The sequence below is a fragment of the Brassica rapa genome, chromosome A07, assembly GCF_000309985.2.
Source record: "Brassica rapa cultivar Chiifu-401-42 chromosome A07, CAAS_Brap_v3.01, whole genome shotgun sequence".
In the NCBI taxonomy this organism is placed as follows: Eukaryota; Viridiplantae; Streptophyta; class Magnoliopsida; order Brassicales; family Brassicaceae; genus Brassica; species Brassica rapa.
Genome location: NC_024801.2, coordinates 7,869,053 through 7,887,198, shown reverse-complemented (window position 1 = coordinate 7,887,198; position 18,146 = coordinate 7,869,053). Strand labels below are relative to the sequence as shown.

Genomic DNA, 18,146 nt, shown 5'->3' with positions numbered 1-18,146 from the left:
TTTGGATTGTCATAGAGATGTAAACATAATCTTAAAGAGTTTTCCAATATTCTATGTTTAAGTTTTTTTGGATTGTCTTAGAGATGAAAATTAAATTACATAATCGACAAACCATAGAGTTTTGCAACATCTAGAAAAGGCTTGATCCAAGGGGTTCCTAAATACATAGTCCGACATGAAACAGAAAACATTAACAAAAGAGTTCCAAGTAAACATAAACTTTCATTTATTTATTTTGTGGTTGTGTACTCTTGTACAATCTATGTATGTTGGTTTCTTCTTCTACTAATTTTGAAATTGCAACCTGATATCATGAAATTGAAATTGATACAAGATATCATGAAATTGAAATTGCGACATGATCTCATGAAATCGCAACATCCAGAAAATGAAATCAAAATTGTAACATCCAGAAAATGATAGTTTCAAACTTCTACAAACTGAGAAATCATAGAGTTTTGCAAAATAATATGACATGAAACATCAACAAAACAATTTTCCAATCCTAAATACATTCTTTGGGTTCCTTTCTTCACTTCCTCTTCGATTCCTTCTGCCCTTCCTTCACAATTGGTGGGGACACCATTGACAATGAACCACACTTATTTACTCTTTGCTTTGATTGCTTCGGAGGACTCAAATTCCTGCAAGTTACATTTACTTCTACGTCAGTTTACCAGTAATACCAAATAGTTTTCCCAGGTTATTATAGTATTCCCTAGTATACCTACCTATTACTAATTTTATCAATTACTCAATGTTTCACCAAGTGGTATATTACATATAGTTATACCATAATTCCCAGTTCTACACATATTTCTTTCCTTCACGAAAACATTAGCACTTCAAACAAAATTACGATTCAAAATCCAAGCCAAAATTGGTAACTCCCCTAAATTGTTACCTCATCATCGTCGTCCTCCTCGTCCCCATCCTTATCTCCTTCGACTACACTTTCTAATTCCTTATCCTCATGGACATCATCCTCACCGTCATTCTCCTCTCCAGAGGCAACTGTCACCGCAACTTCCACGAGGACATTTATTGGCTCCGAGAGGACCCCATCTATCACTGTCACCTTTGCTGGCTCCTCCGGCGTCTCCATCTTCTCGATTCACTCTCTCAATTCACACACAAATAGACCAAGAAAGAGAGGGGATTTCAAAATCGATTTTTTTCTTCTAGGGTTTGAGAGAGAACCGTTTGTTTGCGAGAGAGGGGACATGAATTGGGGAAAAAATAGGTTCATTAAATTCGAAATTAGGTTTTAATAAATTAGGTCTGGGTGGAATCGGTCTGGTTTCATTCGGTTTAAGAATGATTTACGGTTTAAGTTTACTTTGGGTCGCGGTTCGAATTTGGTCGAATTAAAGTCTGGTACAACTAGTTATAACTCGTAAATAACTCAACTTTCTTACGGTTTTATGGTATTTTACATACTATCTCAATTAAATAAAGGGAAACAAAATCCACGTTTTATAACGGGTCCTTCCTCGGTTGATCCATGAGATGCAGGGGCATGCAAGATGATCTCCCGAAGAGCGAAGATCAAAAAGATTAAGGAAGCCATTTTCTTTTTGATCCATTCAGTTGAAGGTGAGGAGTTAGTCTTTGGTCGAAATAAAGAAACCAATTCAATCTTCAGCATCTCGGTCTTCCAACACACCTAGTTTTTAGCTTGTCTTTCCTGGCTTTTATATATTTTTCTTAGTGTTTTCATGCTTTTTTAATATAAATCTTTGTTCGATTTTAATTGAATTCAATAATCATTTTAATCAAACAAACTCTTTTCTAAATTGATGATTTATTTACTCTTGCTAACAACTTGATTGTGAATGTGTGAACCTAGATCAATTGACAAATTCTTGAGCTGACTTGGTGTCATATCCAAAGACAAAAGAGTGGGTGAATCAAGGAATATCCACAAGCTTTGTGAGACCTATAGATCTATCTTTTTATCCGGAAGAAGCAAATAGCTAACCGACCATCTAATCATCAACTTTCGACCATCAATCCATCAAACCATCTATCAAATCCAATCCGACCAAAATTAAAGTGGACGAATTAGAGAAAGATTACATCAAGTGGTATTAGAGCACACATTATAGATCAGTATCATCTTTTGGAATTTTGTTTTCTATTTTTTTTATTTATTCTTCTTTATCTATCTAATCTGCAAGTGAGCCGACTATTATAAAAAGATAAAAAAAAAAGGAGAAAAGAATCAGTCTAGAAATATCTTGGTTAATTCTTTGCCACCAAATATCTTGAAATCTATCTATCTTCTTTTTTTGGGGTTTGGGTTTGAGCTTTTCGTTTGATTGGGTTGGGTTGTTCCTCAGAACTCATTGAATCACCCACCATCCATGAATTCTTGCGAGACCAAACATAAGCATGAAAGAGAGGATTTGTTAATTTATTTTTATTTTTTTGGCAATTGATTTGTTAAATGATTTCAGGAAAATCATGAGTGGACCGACAAGAGAAAATCTAACCGCTACCAGTTGCAAGTGGAAGCCATTATGACGGAATTACGAAAAGGATTCAAAACACCTTCATATGCAAAGTTTAGTACATTTTAGATACTAAATGCTATATTTCACATTAACTCCAGGTGGAAAGTCAACAATTTATTGTTTTAACAATAAAAATTGGGGCTTAAATTAAAGATCAAATGTCGATGAAAGATTGTTTGAACAATAAAGATAAACTTGATGACAAAAGATGTTAAACAAGGTAATAGAAGACCACAACTTAAAAAAGAAAAGTATCCTTAAATTCAAAATCTTCGAACGCAATTGAAATGTAAAAGAAACTGAGTGTTTAGGTCTGAAAGATAGAAAAACTGAGACAATAAGCTTAAAAAGTAAACAGCTACAAGTAAAATCACGAGGTAACTGCAGTGATTTACTCTTCGTCATCCTCATCATCGTCATCACCACCTGCTGCTCCGTTCAATGCCTTGACTCTCTCGATCAACTTGTTCTTCCTTTCCTCATAGGTCAACTTCTTCAAGTTGTACCTGTTTGTCAAATCAAAAAACACAAATTGAGATACCAATGAACAAACGACCAATCAACATTAAAAAAGAGAATGACTAGTGCTCGTTAATACCTCTTGTGTGCCTTGGGCGCAGGTTTCGCGGTCTTCTTGGGGTTGGGGTCAGCACGGATAGCTGCATGAACCTTCTTGTACAGCTCCTCCATGGTCTCAGCATCAACTCCTTTCTTCAAGTACTGACTGAAGTGAGTTTGAAACTTCTCAGGCTCGTCTTCGTTCAACATCTTCATGTAGTTGGAGACATGGCCACCATAGATGTAGTTCCTGTGGATCTCAGCATCGAGTTGCTTGTTTTCTTTGTTGAAACCAGCAAATCTCTTGTCACTGTGGGGGATATCGAGCCCTCCGTCCAAGGCACCCTACAGTAAACCATAAACAAACCAAAAGCATTGTAAAGGCTTGCCATGAAAACACAGTGATGCAGACAATTACAACAGAGGACAGGTTTTATACCTTGAGGGCACCAAAAACACGGTTTCCTGTGGTGGTCCTGATAAGACCAACATCAAGAAGAGCACGGAAAGGTCTCCTTGACTCAGTTGGTTCCACAGAGAAGTCCTCTCCAGTGGCCTAATCATTTTATTAACAATTGAGGTTAAACCAGTGAAAAATACATAACGTCAGAGAAATGATGATACTAAAACAAACAACATACCTCTAGGTTGCCCTCATACTCCTCATCCATTTCCAACATCTTGAGAACACGGCGAGCCAAGAGAAGGCCGGTACAGTAAGCTGGTTCGACAAAGCCAGCAAAGAAAAGATAAGCAAAGAATCAAACATCTAAAAATCAGAAAACATAGGGCAGATATGATACCAGCAGCGTAGTTGGTAAGGCCAACAGTGAGTCCATACTGAGGCAACTCATGTGCGTAAGCAGAAGCCTTGACAATGTCACCGGCTATGCTTGCAGACACGATCTGTGCAACAATGTCTTTGTTGGTGAACCTGACAACAAAACGGTACTTGGGTGTGTTGTACTTGTTCTTGTCCTGGTTAATGAGACGGATTCTTGCTCTGTAATCAGTCTTACCATCTGCATAAAAAGATGAAAATTTCAGAACCTCAAAGACCAAACAGACAATATCAACAAGAAACAAATGAAGAAACAATACCTCTCCTTCTCCTGAACTTGACTTGGTACCTCTTGAAGTAAGCATTCGACTTGGATGGCTTCACAAACACCTAACAATAGAAACCGCTCTATTTCATTAGTCTATCTCCCTAATCAGATACTAAGATCTAACAGTATAACTGCTCATTCCAAGGTAATAAAGATCCATCTAAATGTATCAGTGATCTCTAAAACAGAGCATAAAACAGGGTATAAAGGTACAATCTTTATGCAACAAAAAGTTTCGCTCTAACTATAAAATGAGATTTTTACAAAACCCATGAATAATAAAACCATAGACTCATGAAATATCGTTACCATAGCTCAAGAGATTATGAAAAAAAGGCTAAGAGATTTCTATATGAAATGAATAATAAAATTCAATTATTTGACGAGAGTAAGGGAGGAAATCAACAAGAAAACATGACGATAGCAAGGGCTTACCATTGTTTAAGCGAAGCGGAATTTTGGTGTGAGAGATGAGAGTGGAGAAGACAAGAGGCGGAATGACCTAAATGCGAGATCTTATAATGAGAAACCCTAGATGACTCCTTCTTGGGCTCCCAGATGTTCAATGGCCTGGATTTGTCTTAATTTTATTAGGCCCAACTAGGCTTTATATTTGGGCTTTTTGTCTACCCACCTGTCTTTTCTAGCCTATTAGAGTGTGTCGAGAACTGTACTCATTTCAATGAGGGTTTTTCATAATAACAGTTTCTTTGGCGTTGTAAAAACCACAAAATTTAAATATTATGTACCTTTTCTACTTTGTTTGAGCAGTATAAAGACGGCAGTTTTAGCCAGTTTAATCTTTGTGGTAAAGAACGCTTTACATCTTTTTTTCCGTTTGTGATGTTTCTAGTCTCACCAGGGGCGGTCCTGGAATAGCAGGGGCCATAAACAACACAAAAAATGGGGGCCCATTTTTACACTGTAAAAACATAAGTACAAGCAAAAGTAAAAATAAATTAGAATCAAAATGCAGGTTCTATGATAATTTTGAGTTTTTGTCATCATCTTTCCTCTAAATACTTCAAAATTTAGTTCTATAAACTCTTAAAAAAAAAAAAAAAAAACTTAAAAAAAAATGAAGCTTATAAAAGTGGGGGTCCTAGGCCTAGGTTTCACTACGCTCTGTCCATGGACGCCCCTGAGTCTCACATTTGGTATTGTTTTGGTTCTTATGGTTTGGTTATCTTGTGCTGATGTTAACCTCAAACCATTGTTTGTTCCTTTAGTAGTTTTATGCTTATGGTTTGTGATCCTCTGGTATCGAGGTTTGTCTCTCCATTCTAATATATGTGAGTCTTGTAACTATACCAGAATAGAACAATCAATGAATCAATACTCTCTATGAAATGATCCAGACATCTTTGCGAATGAATTTGATGTTGAACCATTCTAATATATGTGAGTCTTGTAACTATACCAAAATAGAACAATCAATGAATCAATACTCCCTATGAAATGATCCAGACATATTTGCGAATGAATCTGATGTTGAACGGTACGCACAAGGGACATATACTTAAAATTAATCCAGTGAAAATATATTTTAAATAACTTTATGTTGTTATTTATTTTTACTATTTTCCTTTTTTTGGTTGCTAATAATATCGAGTTGACCAAAAAAGTGTATTCAGAAAGGTGATCAGTGTATAACTTTTGTCTCTAGATCACTTGGGAAGTTATAGTTTTTAGATATGTCAAACCTAAAAAAAATAAGTCTCTTACAAGAATATAAAAGAAAAAAAATCTAAAATATAAAAAAAAATGAGGACATGTGTCGAAAAACCCTCTCCACTTGTCAGAAGAAGGGAAAAAACCAATTATATATATATATATCTTTATATATAAAGTAAGCTTTGTATCTCTCCTAGAGTGTCCAGCTCAGCTGCCAGCGCACAAATTCATAAGCTGCCTAGCTGACACCTGTCCTGTTAAATGAAACGCGGTGCTTCAATAATTTGGGAACCATATGGGCTTAAGTTTGATGTGCGCATGTGCTGCAATAATGGGCTTTATTTCGTAATTTTTAAGGCCCAGGAACATATCATATGGCGCTAACCTAATTGTCTTCTTCTTTCTCTGACTACAGCGGCGAGTACGACGATCGATTGTGCTCGGTTTCCTGTAACGGATCGCGACGATAATGGCTGAATACTGTATATCCTAAATTTCTCACGCTCACATACGTTATCGTTTCTACTTCTCCAATTAAACACATTAACTGTTAGTCTTCCTCTATCTATACATCTCACAGATCTCCAAATCTTTACTCAGACCCTCAATAATGGCTGGGTTTCATAACCGCTTCAAACTTCTCACCTATATATAGTTCATGTCATACATCAGGGCCGTGCATCTCAAATCAAGTCACATTTTTTAAACCCGCATAGATTTCATCCAGTAGTCGAAATGTCCTCTGGTGCTTCTGTTGCTCAACTCAACATTTGAACCTCTCCGACTTGGCTGTAAAAACGGATGAAAAGGTATCCCTTTTATTACTTCCTCTGGGTTTCTGAATTTAGGATGGAAGCATGAACTAATCTCATCGCTTCCTAAGACGTAACACCAGAGGACATTTCGTTTATGGGCAATGATTGGATTTTGATTTTGTTTGTTGATTTTGTGTCAATTTTTTCATGTACTATCTAAATTTAAATACAAAATCTTTCGTCTATGATTTGAATCATTTGATTTAAGTTTTCAGGGTTAATGATTTGATTTTTTATGATATTGCTCTCAGATGGACAGAGCATACCCGCGTGATTTCATGAAAGTTGGGAGAGTTGTAGTTCATTTGAAAAGGGAGGATGAGACTTTACTCAATCCTGCCATTACTTCAAGTAAGATCACCTCACGTATTTATTCTTTCTTGGTTCTGTCTCCAACTTTTTTGTAGAATGTATGTTTTTCGTCTTTTTTTATTTTGTTACCCTAACTGAGCTTCTTGGGGACAGGTAGGAAACTGTATTAACCGAGACCAACCATTCAAAGACCATCGCATCTGAGAGATACTACAAAGTAGATGTGTAGCTGTAACAGAAACAGGCGGCGACATAACCAAATGACAACACAATCATAGTTTCAGATGATCAAATAGTAAACCAAAGGGAAAGACTTTTGTTTAACTCACCAACCATGTATAGCTTGGAGGAACTATTGCAGCCTGCAAAAGACCAATCAAAAAGGCAGAGATTGTGACCAGCACGATCCAGATCTTTACCGTATGCTTCGTTTGTCCTATACATAAAAGGTTATGCAAAAGTGTTAAGTACAAGATACATGCAGATATGATCATGGGTTTTCGAGAAGTTGTTCAAGGAATCACTTATCAAGCCTTTATATGAACTAATAAATCAATGAGAATGTTAAAATTTTCATTTGCTGACATTGCAGATCTCAGGCTAACATCATACACACAAATTCCAATGTACTGAAATGATCAGATCCTATCAGAACTGATAACCGGATATTCTTTCTTGGTCCAGTTAATTATTTTACCAAAAAATTCAAAAAGTTAATTTCTCACGGTTTCTCAGGCGAAACACACAAGAAATTAACCTCTAAAACGGGGAGGAAACAAACGTAAACCACATTTCATAAATCTGGTCGTCCTCCCAATTGATACAATCATATCGAGGAAGTAAATGATTAAAAATATTTTTTGGGTGAGACCAAAGGAGATTATATGCAAAAACTTTGATATCAAAGCTTATAATTTTTAAGAACCAATTTAATTATTTAATAAGATATGTTGCAAAAAAATACATTTAAAATCATAATTGCTTTACTATATATATTAAAAGAAATAAATAAGAGTCCTTCCTATACACATTTATATCTACAATTTTGTAAAAATTTTGCGGTTGTAACTTCTACCTAGGCCTGGGTAAAATAACCGGAACCGAAGAACTGAACCGGAACCGAACTGAAATACCTGAAACCGGAACCGGACCAATACCCTCAAATATCCGAACGGTTTCTATATTTTTATATCCGAAATAACCAAACCGAACCGGAACCAAACCGAGAACCAAACGGGTACCCGAATAAATAAAAATATTAACTATATATACATATAACATAGCTAAATATATAAAGTATATTATTATTGAGGATAACTAAATTATTATAAAGTATCCGAACTACCCGAAAGTATCCGAAACTATCCGAATAGTTTTATCCGAAATATCCAAAGTAATCCAAAATATCCAAAATTTTTATTTAAATCATCCTAATTATTTGATATTTTACCCTAAATAACCGATATTTTATCCAAATTATCCGAACTACCCGAACTATTCGAATCCGAACCGGATCCAAATGAGAACCAAACTTTTTCCGGATATTTCTCGGTTCCTACATTTACTATCCGAACCGAACCGAACCCAAAATTATCCGAACCGAACCAAAAATAGATCAAGTACTAAATGGATACTGTAGCCCCCTATCCGAACTACCCGAAACCCGAAATACCCGACCCGAACCGAACCAGTACTTGAAATGCCCAGGCCTAAGTTCTACCATTAGGGTTTGATTCACATTTGGCAAGAATGCTTTACGACTAAAATAAATGGGCAATCCCAAATACCAAATCTGGCTAAAAAAATCACTAAAAAGGTATATAGCTAAATAATATAATAAATGTATTTTACTTATTGATTATAATCAAAGAATAAACATCGATGAAAATGTAAAATAATGACATTTTCATCATAATATTTTTAAAAGTTTATTTTTATTTTTAACAAGAATAAAAAAATATTCATTAGAATAGTACATTATTTTAACTATATATATTTTACTAATTAATATATTTTAGTTATTTTCATTTGCTTACCCGCCCGTAGGGCGGGTTTTACCCTAGTATATATATATATATAGATTTTTCCCCTTAGAAACAATTAGTGACAATATATCAATTTATTAGAACCATCAATAAATGTTATTATTATTTGAATTATAGAAGCTAAACTATATAAATATACAGAAATTTAAATATTCTACAACCAAAAAAAATTAGTTCAAGCAAAAAATTTGTTTCTTAAATATAAATACTAAACTTCTAAGAAAAATGGTGTGAAGATGTTTAATTTCGGATAAATGACAAATTTGGTGAGGTAGTTGTTGCAGTGGCAGGATGTTTGAAATCCATAAACGATGCAAGTGCGAGATCTTGGTTTTATAAACAGTCAATGTACACTTGCAAGCTTGAGATCCGAGTTTGAGCAATTCGTTGTTCATAACTTGTTAGCTTCTTCTTCAGCTATTAGGATCTGCCGTTTTAAGCTGTTTATGCATCTTTAAAATAGTTGACAGTAATAATTATATAACTTTTTTCTTTCTTAACAATTTCCACAAGTCAAAGTTCATATCCCTTATATTCCATATGTTTCATATTAAGTGTATTTTAAGATATTTACCACACGGATTAAGAAAATTGCTAAATATTTTATTTACCCCTAGTTAATATAATTTTTTGTTTGGTTTTATTAATTAATGAATTAAAAATAAGGATAAAATTGAAAATTTGTTTAAAAGCATGCATTAGAAATATAAAACGATACATATAATTTTGACCCAAAAAACGATACATATAATAAAACAAAATTGAAAAACTAAAACGATACTTAATATGAAACATATGGAGTAATATGTTTCAGTGGATTTGAACACAAAACAATACAAAAAAAAAATTGACTCAAAAGCTGTCAACATTAAGATGAAATACATTAAACAAATATATGTATCTAAACATAATTCACAAATTTATAGATTGGAAACTCAAACCAGAGAGTAAAATATTGACAAAAAAAAAATTGAGTAAACAACAATGTTATGTAGCTTTCAAGTGCATAACCTTTTTTTTTTGCGCAAACCATACTTGATTAAAACTTAAAGAACACAACATAGTACTTCACTCATCCAACATAGGAGAGCTAGAAAGGGAATGTAATGCTGCTTTTGCAAGAGAGTCAGCCAAAATATTTCCCACACGGGGGGGGGGGGGGGGGAGGTGAATTTAAAGGAAATATTACTAAAAGAGTCAGATAGGGAATGAATATCAAAGAGAATTCCTTGAATCCAAACATTGTTCTTCTTGGTGTTGATGAGAGTGATGAGGCCTTTAGAGTCAGAGAAGACTTCAAGGGAATCAATACCACAGATTGCTGCCGAAGAGACTGCAGCCTATAACGCCAAGGCCTCTGCTACAAGGGCAGAGGAGACTGAGCGGCGTGTTGAAGAGTATGTGCCTGCTGGTGTAGCCAAAGTGTCTTTGAAGTGCCATCCCATTCCACAGTTACCAGAGGTTGAGTTCCATGCAGCATCCGTGTGAACACTCCATGCGTTGTTACCTGTGATTGGAGAAGGCAATACCAGTTGCAAGTTAGCTAGACTTTGGCGAGGCTCCACAATAAGTGGCACTTGTTGTTTTTTGTTGGAATCAATTGCTCCTTTCCAAGCTCTTGAGTCCTGCAGGATTTTCAAAACAGGTTCTTCCACAGAATACTCTTTATTCTCAAAGAGTAGCTTATTCCTATTCTCAAGTGCATAACCTATGAATCACTTAATAAACAACAAAATATTTCAATCTCTATAATATTATTTGAGAAGACATCTTCATCATAATTTTTAGAATGGTTAATTACAGGGATATATTAAATGAACTACAAATATTATGCATATTTCTATTATTATGATTTCTATTTCAAATTTTCTTTTTACTTAATAATATTTTTAAAACTAAAGCATGTCTACCTAAGAACAACATATTATTATTATAAATAATTATATATATTATAAAATAAGATAAATTTTGTAAGTTTATGGAAATAAAATTTAAAAAATATTTATATTCGTGCATGAGCATAAAAAAAACCTAGTTTATGCTTATAAATCATGCTCAGTTAAATATATGTATTAGGTACTCAGTGTTAATTAAAAAAACATATGTTAAACATTAGTCTCCTAAAGAAATGCTAGATATCTTTTAAAAAATTCCGTCTGGCTCAAGACTAAGAACTAGTGTTGCTAAATCATATCCATAAATCTGCACAACGAGGTAGCTATGACTTGAATTTAGTGGTTGAGGCTACCGGATTACGCATAGAAATTCTAACAATCTGCTATCTTGGTCTTCTACTCGCCACAAAAGATTGTTGGAAACATTTATGCAGACTTAAAATTTGTTATTAAAATATGGTATATCCTCTTTTTCATGAGTGGTTGACAACTCTTGGACTTATAGCCTTTTTCACATTGGTGTCTTGTCTTATTCCCTCTTCTCTTCTTTCGCTTTGCTCCACAAAAAAAAAGAGAGGAAAACATTACTACTTAGTTTGAGGCAGAAGAAGGAGAGAAGAATCTAAGTGTAACGAATCTTTAGCTGGTGAAGATCAGTTAAAATTTTCTGTGTTGATCCTGAAGATGACAGCAATAGTAGGAGTATCATTTGGAGCTACCAGCTCTCGTATCTCTATAGTCACCCCAACTCTTTCATCCTCTTCTTTGTTTCCACCACTAACATTGGTCTGTAATGTCTTGATTTCCATGGATTTTTGTATCTCATCCGAGTGTATTGAGTTGACACAGATTCTGTCTTGTATCTTTTGCAGCATCAGTCAGGTAATAAAAAGGAAAGTCAGTTGCGCTGTGCCGTGCAAGAGTCTTCCACTTCGGCTGGTAATTTGTGTAACAGAATGTTTGGTTGGTGGAACTATTGAAAACAGAGGAAACTTACATTCTTGTTATCTTATAGTTGCTACTGAGAAGAAAGAAAAAGAAGACTCAACAGTTGAAGTTCCAGCAAAGAAACCAAAACCGGCAGCTGCGAAGGCAGCCGTGGCAAAACCGCTGAGAGAAATGATGGAAGAAGACGTGATTCCTCCCCTAAAAGCCATTCTTGAAGCTCAAGATGATATCTCTGAGATTGATTTATCTTTCCAAGACGATAAGGTTTCTTGAATCTAACCAACATTCAAGACAAAATATCATCATCATTAGTTCATCTCTAGTCTAACGTAACTTGTTTGATTATAGCTCGAGGGGTTTTTCTTTAAGAAAGGTATTCAATATTCCTTCTGGGCCTTCTTCCCCAGTGGGAACCTCACAGGTAATAATATAAACATTTTTTCTTTTAATAATCATCTGGTTCAAATACTTTGTTGCTGCAAATTTGAATGGAGTTAAAAAAAAATAAAATAGGTGCAAAGGGCTTTTCAATCTCCTCGTACGGATCAGGTCCAAGCACTGTGGAGCCGTTTCTAGTGGACGAGAGGAAACCAACTGCAAACCACGTTGTGTTTTGGGTGGAGAAGCGCCTTGCTGCACAAGGGATTATTCCCGTTTGGAACCAATAATGTAACCGAGATGTTGTTTTTTTTATTCACTTGTTTATAAGAAAACAATTACATTTGTATACCAAAACTGAAGAAAACCAAAGTCCTTCGTATCTCTCAATATGTATTTATTAAGAAACACTCTTCGTTTAAGCTAATCCATTTTCCCTAGAGATTATTCTCTTCCTTGCCTTCTCAGCCTAAAAATTATAGATTCCAATTACTTTAAAGCATTATTAAAATGTAGATATGTAACAAGCTGAAATGTCTAATATTATACTCAAAGAAATAACCTGTTTTTTCCAATCCATGGAAGTTGTGACGATAGCCAGAATAGTCGCTTGAACAGCGGATCCAACCACAACACCGCACCACAATCCTTTTCCATTAAACCCATGACTGAAAGCTAAGTAAAGTCCAACCGGAGCTCCTACCAGATAATAAGACACCACATTGTTCCATGCTCCAATGTGTTGCCACCCACTTCCCCTAGCTACACCATTAAGCACTGCAGTGAACCCATCTAGGATGAAGGAAAGACAGAGCAAAGGAGATATATCCGCGACATAGTCCACGACTTCTTTGCTGTTGCTGAATGCGTAGCCTATGATGTTCCGGCATATGAAGAGAAGTGTACTGAAAAAAACTGACTCTATCAACCAGAGACAAAGCCCTGCCAATATTGATACCCTAGCAACTTGAGGACTCCCAGCTCCCAAATTGTTTGCCACGCGTGTGCTGCAAGAAACCAACAGATGATGACTAATATTGAGGAAGGAGGTTGAAGATGTTTTGGATTAGGAATTGAGATCGTACCTCACAGCCGCGGCAACTCCATTTGAAATTACATAGTGCAATGTTTCTGTTGTAAGACTGCATGAAACAAATATGATTAATACTTTCTCAATAAACAGATAAGAGAAGAACATTTATAAAGAATGTGTATATTTTACTTACCATATTGAAAGAACAGAGGTCTCAAGTTTCGGGTTTGGGAGTAGGCCTGAGGAGAGTATGAGTAGCTCAAAAAGCCACCATTCTAGGCTATATAGCAAAAATATGAGAAAAAAATGCAATTGAGATAAGAGGAAGCAGGGCCGGGCCTCACATATGTAGGTCCAGAAGCAACTAAAATTTATTTGGCCCTACAACAACTTTTTCTAAAAAAATTGTTGCGAATTCGTTGTATATGCGTTTCGAACTCGGCCCCCTAGGTTATTGGCCATCTGAACTGTCAGACATTTGATGTAATTGGCCCCTAAATTATTTTTAACACTATCGGCCCTTAAGCTAATGCTTGATGAGCCTGTGCTCAGGCCCGGCCCTGAGAGGAAGCATTCGTGTATGTACCTTGACCAACAAGAAATTTAATTTGGCTTACCACAACATTGCTGCTGATGGAACTCCGTAATGGAAGAACTGTTTGACACAGGACACAAAATCATCGGATACAAAGGTGCGTGTCATCTCACAAGAGGTGGAGAATCTCACATAGCATGCGAGTATCACAGCATAGAACCAGAAAGACACACTAATAGACAAAGCAGCTCCATTGCTTCCCAGACCAAACTTGAAAACCAAAATCCAGCAAACGGAGATGTGGAACATAAGGGTGGTTACAGCACAGTAGAGAAGAGGAAGAACCAACCCTTGCGTCAGAAGAAACCGAGTCAGTGGTATGACAATGGCTTGTCCGAACAAAGCCGGTATGAGCCAAAAGGCGTAGGAGCCAGCGACTCTTGAGATGTCAGGGTCTTGTCCAAGAGAGACCAAGAGCTTGTCCATGTAAATCCAAAGAGTTGATATGAGGAAACAGATTGGGATATTGGAGGCGATTGCAGAGTATGTGTAGGTTCCGAGTTTCTCGTATTGTTTAGCTCCATAAGCTTGGCCACAAAGAGTTTCTAAAGCACCCGCTAATCCATACTGCGCAAAAGATTTCAGAGTCAGTTGGATTCTAGAACTGAAGCGGAGTGGAGAGAGTCATAGCATAGTTACCATAATGCTGAAACCGGAGACGTTTGTGAAAGAGGTGGCAAGAGCAACGCCAGAGAGCTGAAGCTCCCCATTGTGGCCGGCAACCATGACTGAGATGACAGGTAAAAGGTATTGAGCACTGGTCACGGTGGCCATAGGAGCGGCCAAGCGGCATACTTTCTTCAGCTCCACGGTGAACTGACCTCTGTGCCATGTCCTTGTACTGGGGACTAACTGTTCCTCTCTTATAAGAAATGGCTCTTCCATTGTCAGTCTTCCTAGTGTTGAAGGCCTTTGCCCTTTGGTTTCAGATGATACTGAATCTTTATAAAACTATAACATCACTCTAATTGTACGGAAATGCGTGAAAAATATATACAGGATAATGAACTTGGGAATCACGTTCTAGTTATCCACGACTAAGACAACAAAGGCAACTAGCTAGACAGCATACTTTGGAATCATGTCAAACGTGACGCCGAAGAGTAAGATATCAAATTCGTTTTGACCTGTTTTTTTTTTTAATATGTTATTGGCTAATCTAATATATGAATATTATACTCACCAATGTTATTAATTTCTCTTAACCTCATACTCTTAGAGTTGTCCCAACCAATATAGCATTGACTCTTCTACCAGTCTAGGTCATGTCCAATTTTTTATTTCCACTAAATAATTGTATAAAAGTTTGCAAATACCATTACATAGTTTCTCGTAGATTTCAAATCCACCTAGAAAGGAGTTTACTGGGCTAAATGGGAGAAACGTTTAAATTAAAGATAAAAGTGGTCTAGTGTTTGTTTCGATCCATGAATTCAATATTGTCTTGTAAGCTAAACAATTGTACAGACTAATTCAATATCCAATTTTTTTTTCTAGTACTGGTATTGTGAGGTAAATATTACAAACTTAGTTCAACATTGTGATATATTTCTTGTTATAGTTCATCAGACGTCTAAATAAGTATTCCAGCAGCAAAGTCTTTATTATCCATGGATATTAGGCAAAAGTTCATTATAGCCATGAGATCCGAGCTTGAAAATATCTTTGGATCCCAGCTAGACCTGCTCAAGCTATTTCGCCAGTTATTAATCCAGTGATGGCAGTAAGTGATTTCTTCTATGGCGAAACGAACTAGAATAATGAGACATTGGAAGCTTTAGTGGTGTCAGGCGATATTCTACTGATACAAAGTTTGGAAGTGAGTCAATCACTGCACATGGATGAGTTCTGTTAACTATACAAAAAATGATCAGTATAGTGTTAAATTTGGATATTAGGTGGTCAAAAATATCCTTAACATAGAAACTAGCTATATCTATGTGTACAAATGTTGGCATACATCATCTTCAAGCCTTTGTCTGAAAATAAATGTACCTTAAAATATACGCCATAATGACTGGCCACTTGACGATTACATAAAATTTCATGCACTGTCATATGCGATAATCGTTGTCCTCTATAGGGCTACAAACAAATTAATAAACCGTGTAATTTTTGAATGTCTTATAGCTTTCAACATTGGATCTTATTGAATATACCATCCTTCCTATTAGTGTTTCAGATATTGAATATATACACCTTTCTAGATTATCTGTTCTAGAGGAAACACGACATAGAAAACTTAAAACATGACTAAAAATGAATATATGGAAGAGATGAAACATCTTCTCAAAACGGTGAAGAACATTGGGTGGGCACAAGTCATATATCCAGGATTTTGGAGGTATTCGATCTGATTTGTTTCGTCCGAATAATCAATTATCCTATCTGATTCGATATGTATTTATATGGGTATTCAGTGTAGATATTCAAAATTTATATTATTAACCGAATACCCAATTCGATCCATATAAATAAAAAAATCACAGATAATATAAATATTCATATTTTATTACAAAGATACAAGTTTACATACTTTTAAAATTCTAATAACTAAAATAATCAATTTAATAAATAAAATATTTTAAATGTACATAAATTTTAAATTTTAAAATATAATAATAATATAATTCATATATAGAGCTCTTTAGATATATGTATTTATATGTATATAATGGATTGGATCAGATATTTGTTCTTAAATAAATTATTTTTTCGTTCTTACGGATATTGCATATTAGTACTTGCTTTGCTTCGTAGAATTATGAATATCTAATTTTTTTATTCGAATCTAAACGGATAACAAATCAAATCAAATTTTACATACATTTTTCTCAGTCCTAAGGATCACTAACTACCATAAAATCAATTCTCATGATAAGAAAGATTGAAAGAAGTGTAAGTTTTCGAGAAAAATTTCCAAAAAAATATTGTGTACTGAAAACTTATTTCTGTTATTGAACCCTATATTCATTTTATATATATTTATCATGTGTTACATTAAAAAAAAAAAATCAAACCACTCAAAAGCTAACATGTTGTGTAAGAATTTTTGTGGTTATTTAATATATTTTGTTTAATGGAAGTATCTGAATGAGTATCTCACTATTTTAATAAATACAAAAATTGAAACAATATGAGATAGTATGAGTTTGGGTTCTCAAAATTATAAGAAACTAATTAGAACCTTTGATACATGTCTATTTGTTGTCCACCCATATTGATTTAATTCGTTTAGACATTTTAAAATTTAATTATACAAACAAAATGTATTAGAGTAATTGTATTAAATTACTTAGATACATGTTTTGAGATACAAACAATAAAAGCATGCATAGTGTTGAATTTATGAGTTTCTCATGATTTTAAAATAAATGAATAAATAGAAAATAAATACAAAAGAAAGAATTGGTTTCTCATAAACAGAATCAAGTCTCTCTACGAGAGACTCTTCTCTATATGTCAATCTTGCAAGTGTTCTACCAATTTAAAAGAATAAATAAATACAATTATATAATTAAAAAATAAAATTTTACACTTTTAGAGATTCAACCATAATACCCTGTTGCTGGTGTTCCAAAGTTGCTCTAGGAAACTATTGTATATTTTATGTTATATTTTAAATTTTTTTTTAGTTATTTCTAAGGTATGAATATCTGCTTAAACTTTTCAACTTCTCTATATTTAATGTTTAAAGTTTGCATGTCACATTTTAAATAAATCTATTTAATTTTATTGTAAGAATCGATTAGAATAATATGGTTGAAAAATAATGGTATGTTTGGTTAAAGAATAATGGTAAACTAGATTTTGACCCGCGCTTTTAAAACGGGGGTTTATTTTTTTCTTTTTCAATTGACAAATACTCCCTCCGTTTTTTAATATAAATCGTTTTACAGCTATGCACATAGATTAAGAAAATCATTAATTTTTTATATTTTCGAAACAAAAACATCATTAATTATTTATCTAACCACAATTCAACCAATAGAAAAATAAAAGATATATTATCATTGGCCAGACATCATTAATTATTAATAAATATTACATAGAAAACCGAAAACGACATATAATTTGAAACAAAAAAGTATCTCTAAAACGACTTATATTAAGAAACGGAGGGAGTATTTAGTAAATGTCATATTTTTATATATTTGTGTTTTATTTTATAAAAGACTTAAACTTTTTATCTTTATTTATCGTATTTCATTTTAAATGACTATTTATATTTAAAAAAATAAACTTTATTTCTTTAATGAATTAAGTTA

The 18,146-nt window shown here is 34.4% G+C and overlaps 3 protein-coding genes and 1 long non-coding RNA gene across 6 annotated transcripts; 2 read left to right on the top strand and 2 right to left on the bottom strand.

The window, feature by feature from the left end:
- Nucleotides 1–2,688: 2,688 nt before the first annotated feature.
- On the bottom strand, nucleotides 2,689–4,766 carry LOC103828552 (60S ribosomal protein L5-1). The gene is made up of 7 exons (XM_033275184.1): nucleotides 4,619–4,766; nucleotides 4,176–4,245; nucleotides 3,878–4,096; nucleotides 3,716–3,795; nucleotides 3,514–3,630; nucleotides 3,115–3,419; nucleotides 2,689–3,022 (listed from the first exon to the last, which is right to left on the bottom strand). Exons 1-7 carry the CDS (start codon nucleotides 4,619–4,621, stop codon nucleotides 2,908–2,910), a joined length of 909 nt encoding a protein of 302 aa, XP_033131075.1. The 5' UTR covers nucleotides 4,622–4,766; the 3' UTR covers nucleotides 2,689–2,907.
- A 1,412-nt stretch (nucleotides 4,767–6,178) lies between these two features.
- LOC117126633 lies at nucleotides 6,179–7,568 on the top strand. Its single transcript, XR_004449294.1, has 3 exons — nucleotides 6,179–6,666; nucleotides 6,924–7,023; nucleotides 7,138–7,568. It is a non-coding gene; the product is annotated as an uncharacterized LOC117126633 (long non-coding RNA).
- Nucleotides 7,569–11,430: 3,862 nt separating this feature from the next.
- LOC103828550 lies at nucleotides 11,431–12,697 on the top strand. Of its 2 annotated transcripts, none has more exons than XM_009104160.3 (5): nucleotides 11,431–11,710; nucleotides 11,797–11,863; nucleotides 11,940–12,136; nucleotides 12,221–12,293; nucleotides 12,422–12,697. In XM_009104160.3, exons 1-5 carry the CDS (start codon nucleotides 11,609–11,611, stop codon nucleotides 12,538–12,540), a joined length of 558 nt encoding a protein of 185 aa, XP_009102408.1. In that variant the 5' UTR covers nucleotides 11,431–11,608; the 3' UTR covers nucleotides 12,541–12,697. The 2 variants fall into 2 exon arrangements, with proteins under 2 accessions (XP_009102408.1, XP_009102406.1); XM_009104158.3 differs by having other exon boundaries at nucleotides 11,437–11,710; nucleotides 12,386–12,690.
- On the bottom strand, nucleotides 12,543–17,838 carry LOC103828551 (protein DETOXIFICATION 1). Of its 2 annotated transcripts, XM_009104161.3 has the most exons (6): nucleotides 14,518–17,827; nucleotides 13,901–14,445; nucleotides 13,477–13,563; nucleotides 13,336–13,392; nucleotides 12,813–13,257; nucleotides 12,543–12,719 (listed from the first exon to the last, which is right to left on the bottom strand). In XM_009104161.3, the coding sequence occupies exons 1-6, from the start codon at nucleotides 14,761–14,763 to the stop codon at nucleotides 12,669–12,671; spliced, it is 1,431 nt and encodes a 476-aa protein (XP_009102409.1). In that variant the 5' UTR covers nucleotides 14,764–17,827; the 3' UTR covers nucleotides 12,543–12,668. The 2 variants fall into 2 exon arrangements, with proteins under 2 accessions (XP_009102409.1, XP_033131073.1); XM_033275182.1 differs by having other exon boundaries at nucleotides 12,543–13,257; nucleotides 14,518–17,838.
- Between the last annotated feature and the right edge of the window lie 308 nt (nucleotides 17,839–18,146).

Bases quoted from the DNA above. Each gene is read 5' to 3' on its own strand.
- LOC103828552 (XM_033275184.1), bottom strand. The intron at 3,631-3,715 runs GTATGTTGTTTG...TAAAATGATTAG, and splicing joins AGTATGAGGGCAACCTAGAG to GCCACTGGAGAGGACTTCTC. The intron at 3,023-3,114 runs GTATTAACGAGC...TTTGACAAACAG, and splicing joins GCGCCCAAGGCACACAAGAG to GTACAACTTGAAGAAGTTGA.
- LOC103828550 (XM_009104158.3), top strand. From the start codon at position 11,609: ATGACAGCAATAGTAGGAGTATCATTTGGAGCTACCAGCTCTCGTATC. The intron at 11,711-11,796 runs GTCTGTAATGTC...TATCTTTTGCAG, and splicing joins TGTTTCCACCACTAACATTG to CATCAGTCAGGTAATAAAAA. The intron at 12,137-12,220 runs GTTTCTTGAATC...GTTTGATTATAG, and splicing joins TATCTTTCCAAGACGATAAG to CTCGAGGGGTTTTTCTTTAA.
- LOC103828551 (XM_033275182.1), bottom strand. From the start codon at position 14,763: ATGGAAGAGCCATTTCTTATAAGAGAGGAACAGTTAGTCCCCAGTACA. The intron at 13,564-13,900 runs GTAAGCCAAATT...TTTGCTATATAG, and splicing joins CCATCAGCAGCAATGTTGTG to CCTAGAATGGTGGCTTTTTG. The intron at 13,258-13,335 runs GTACGATCTCAA...GGTTTCTTGCAG, and splicing joins GGAGTTGCCGCGGCTGTGAG to CACACGCGTGGCAAACAATT.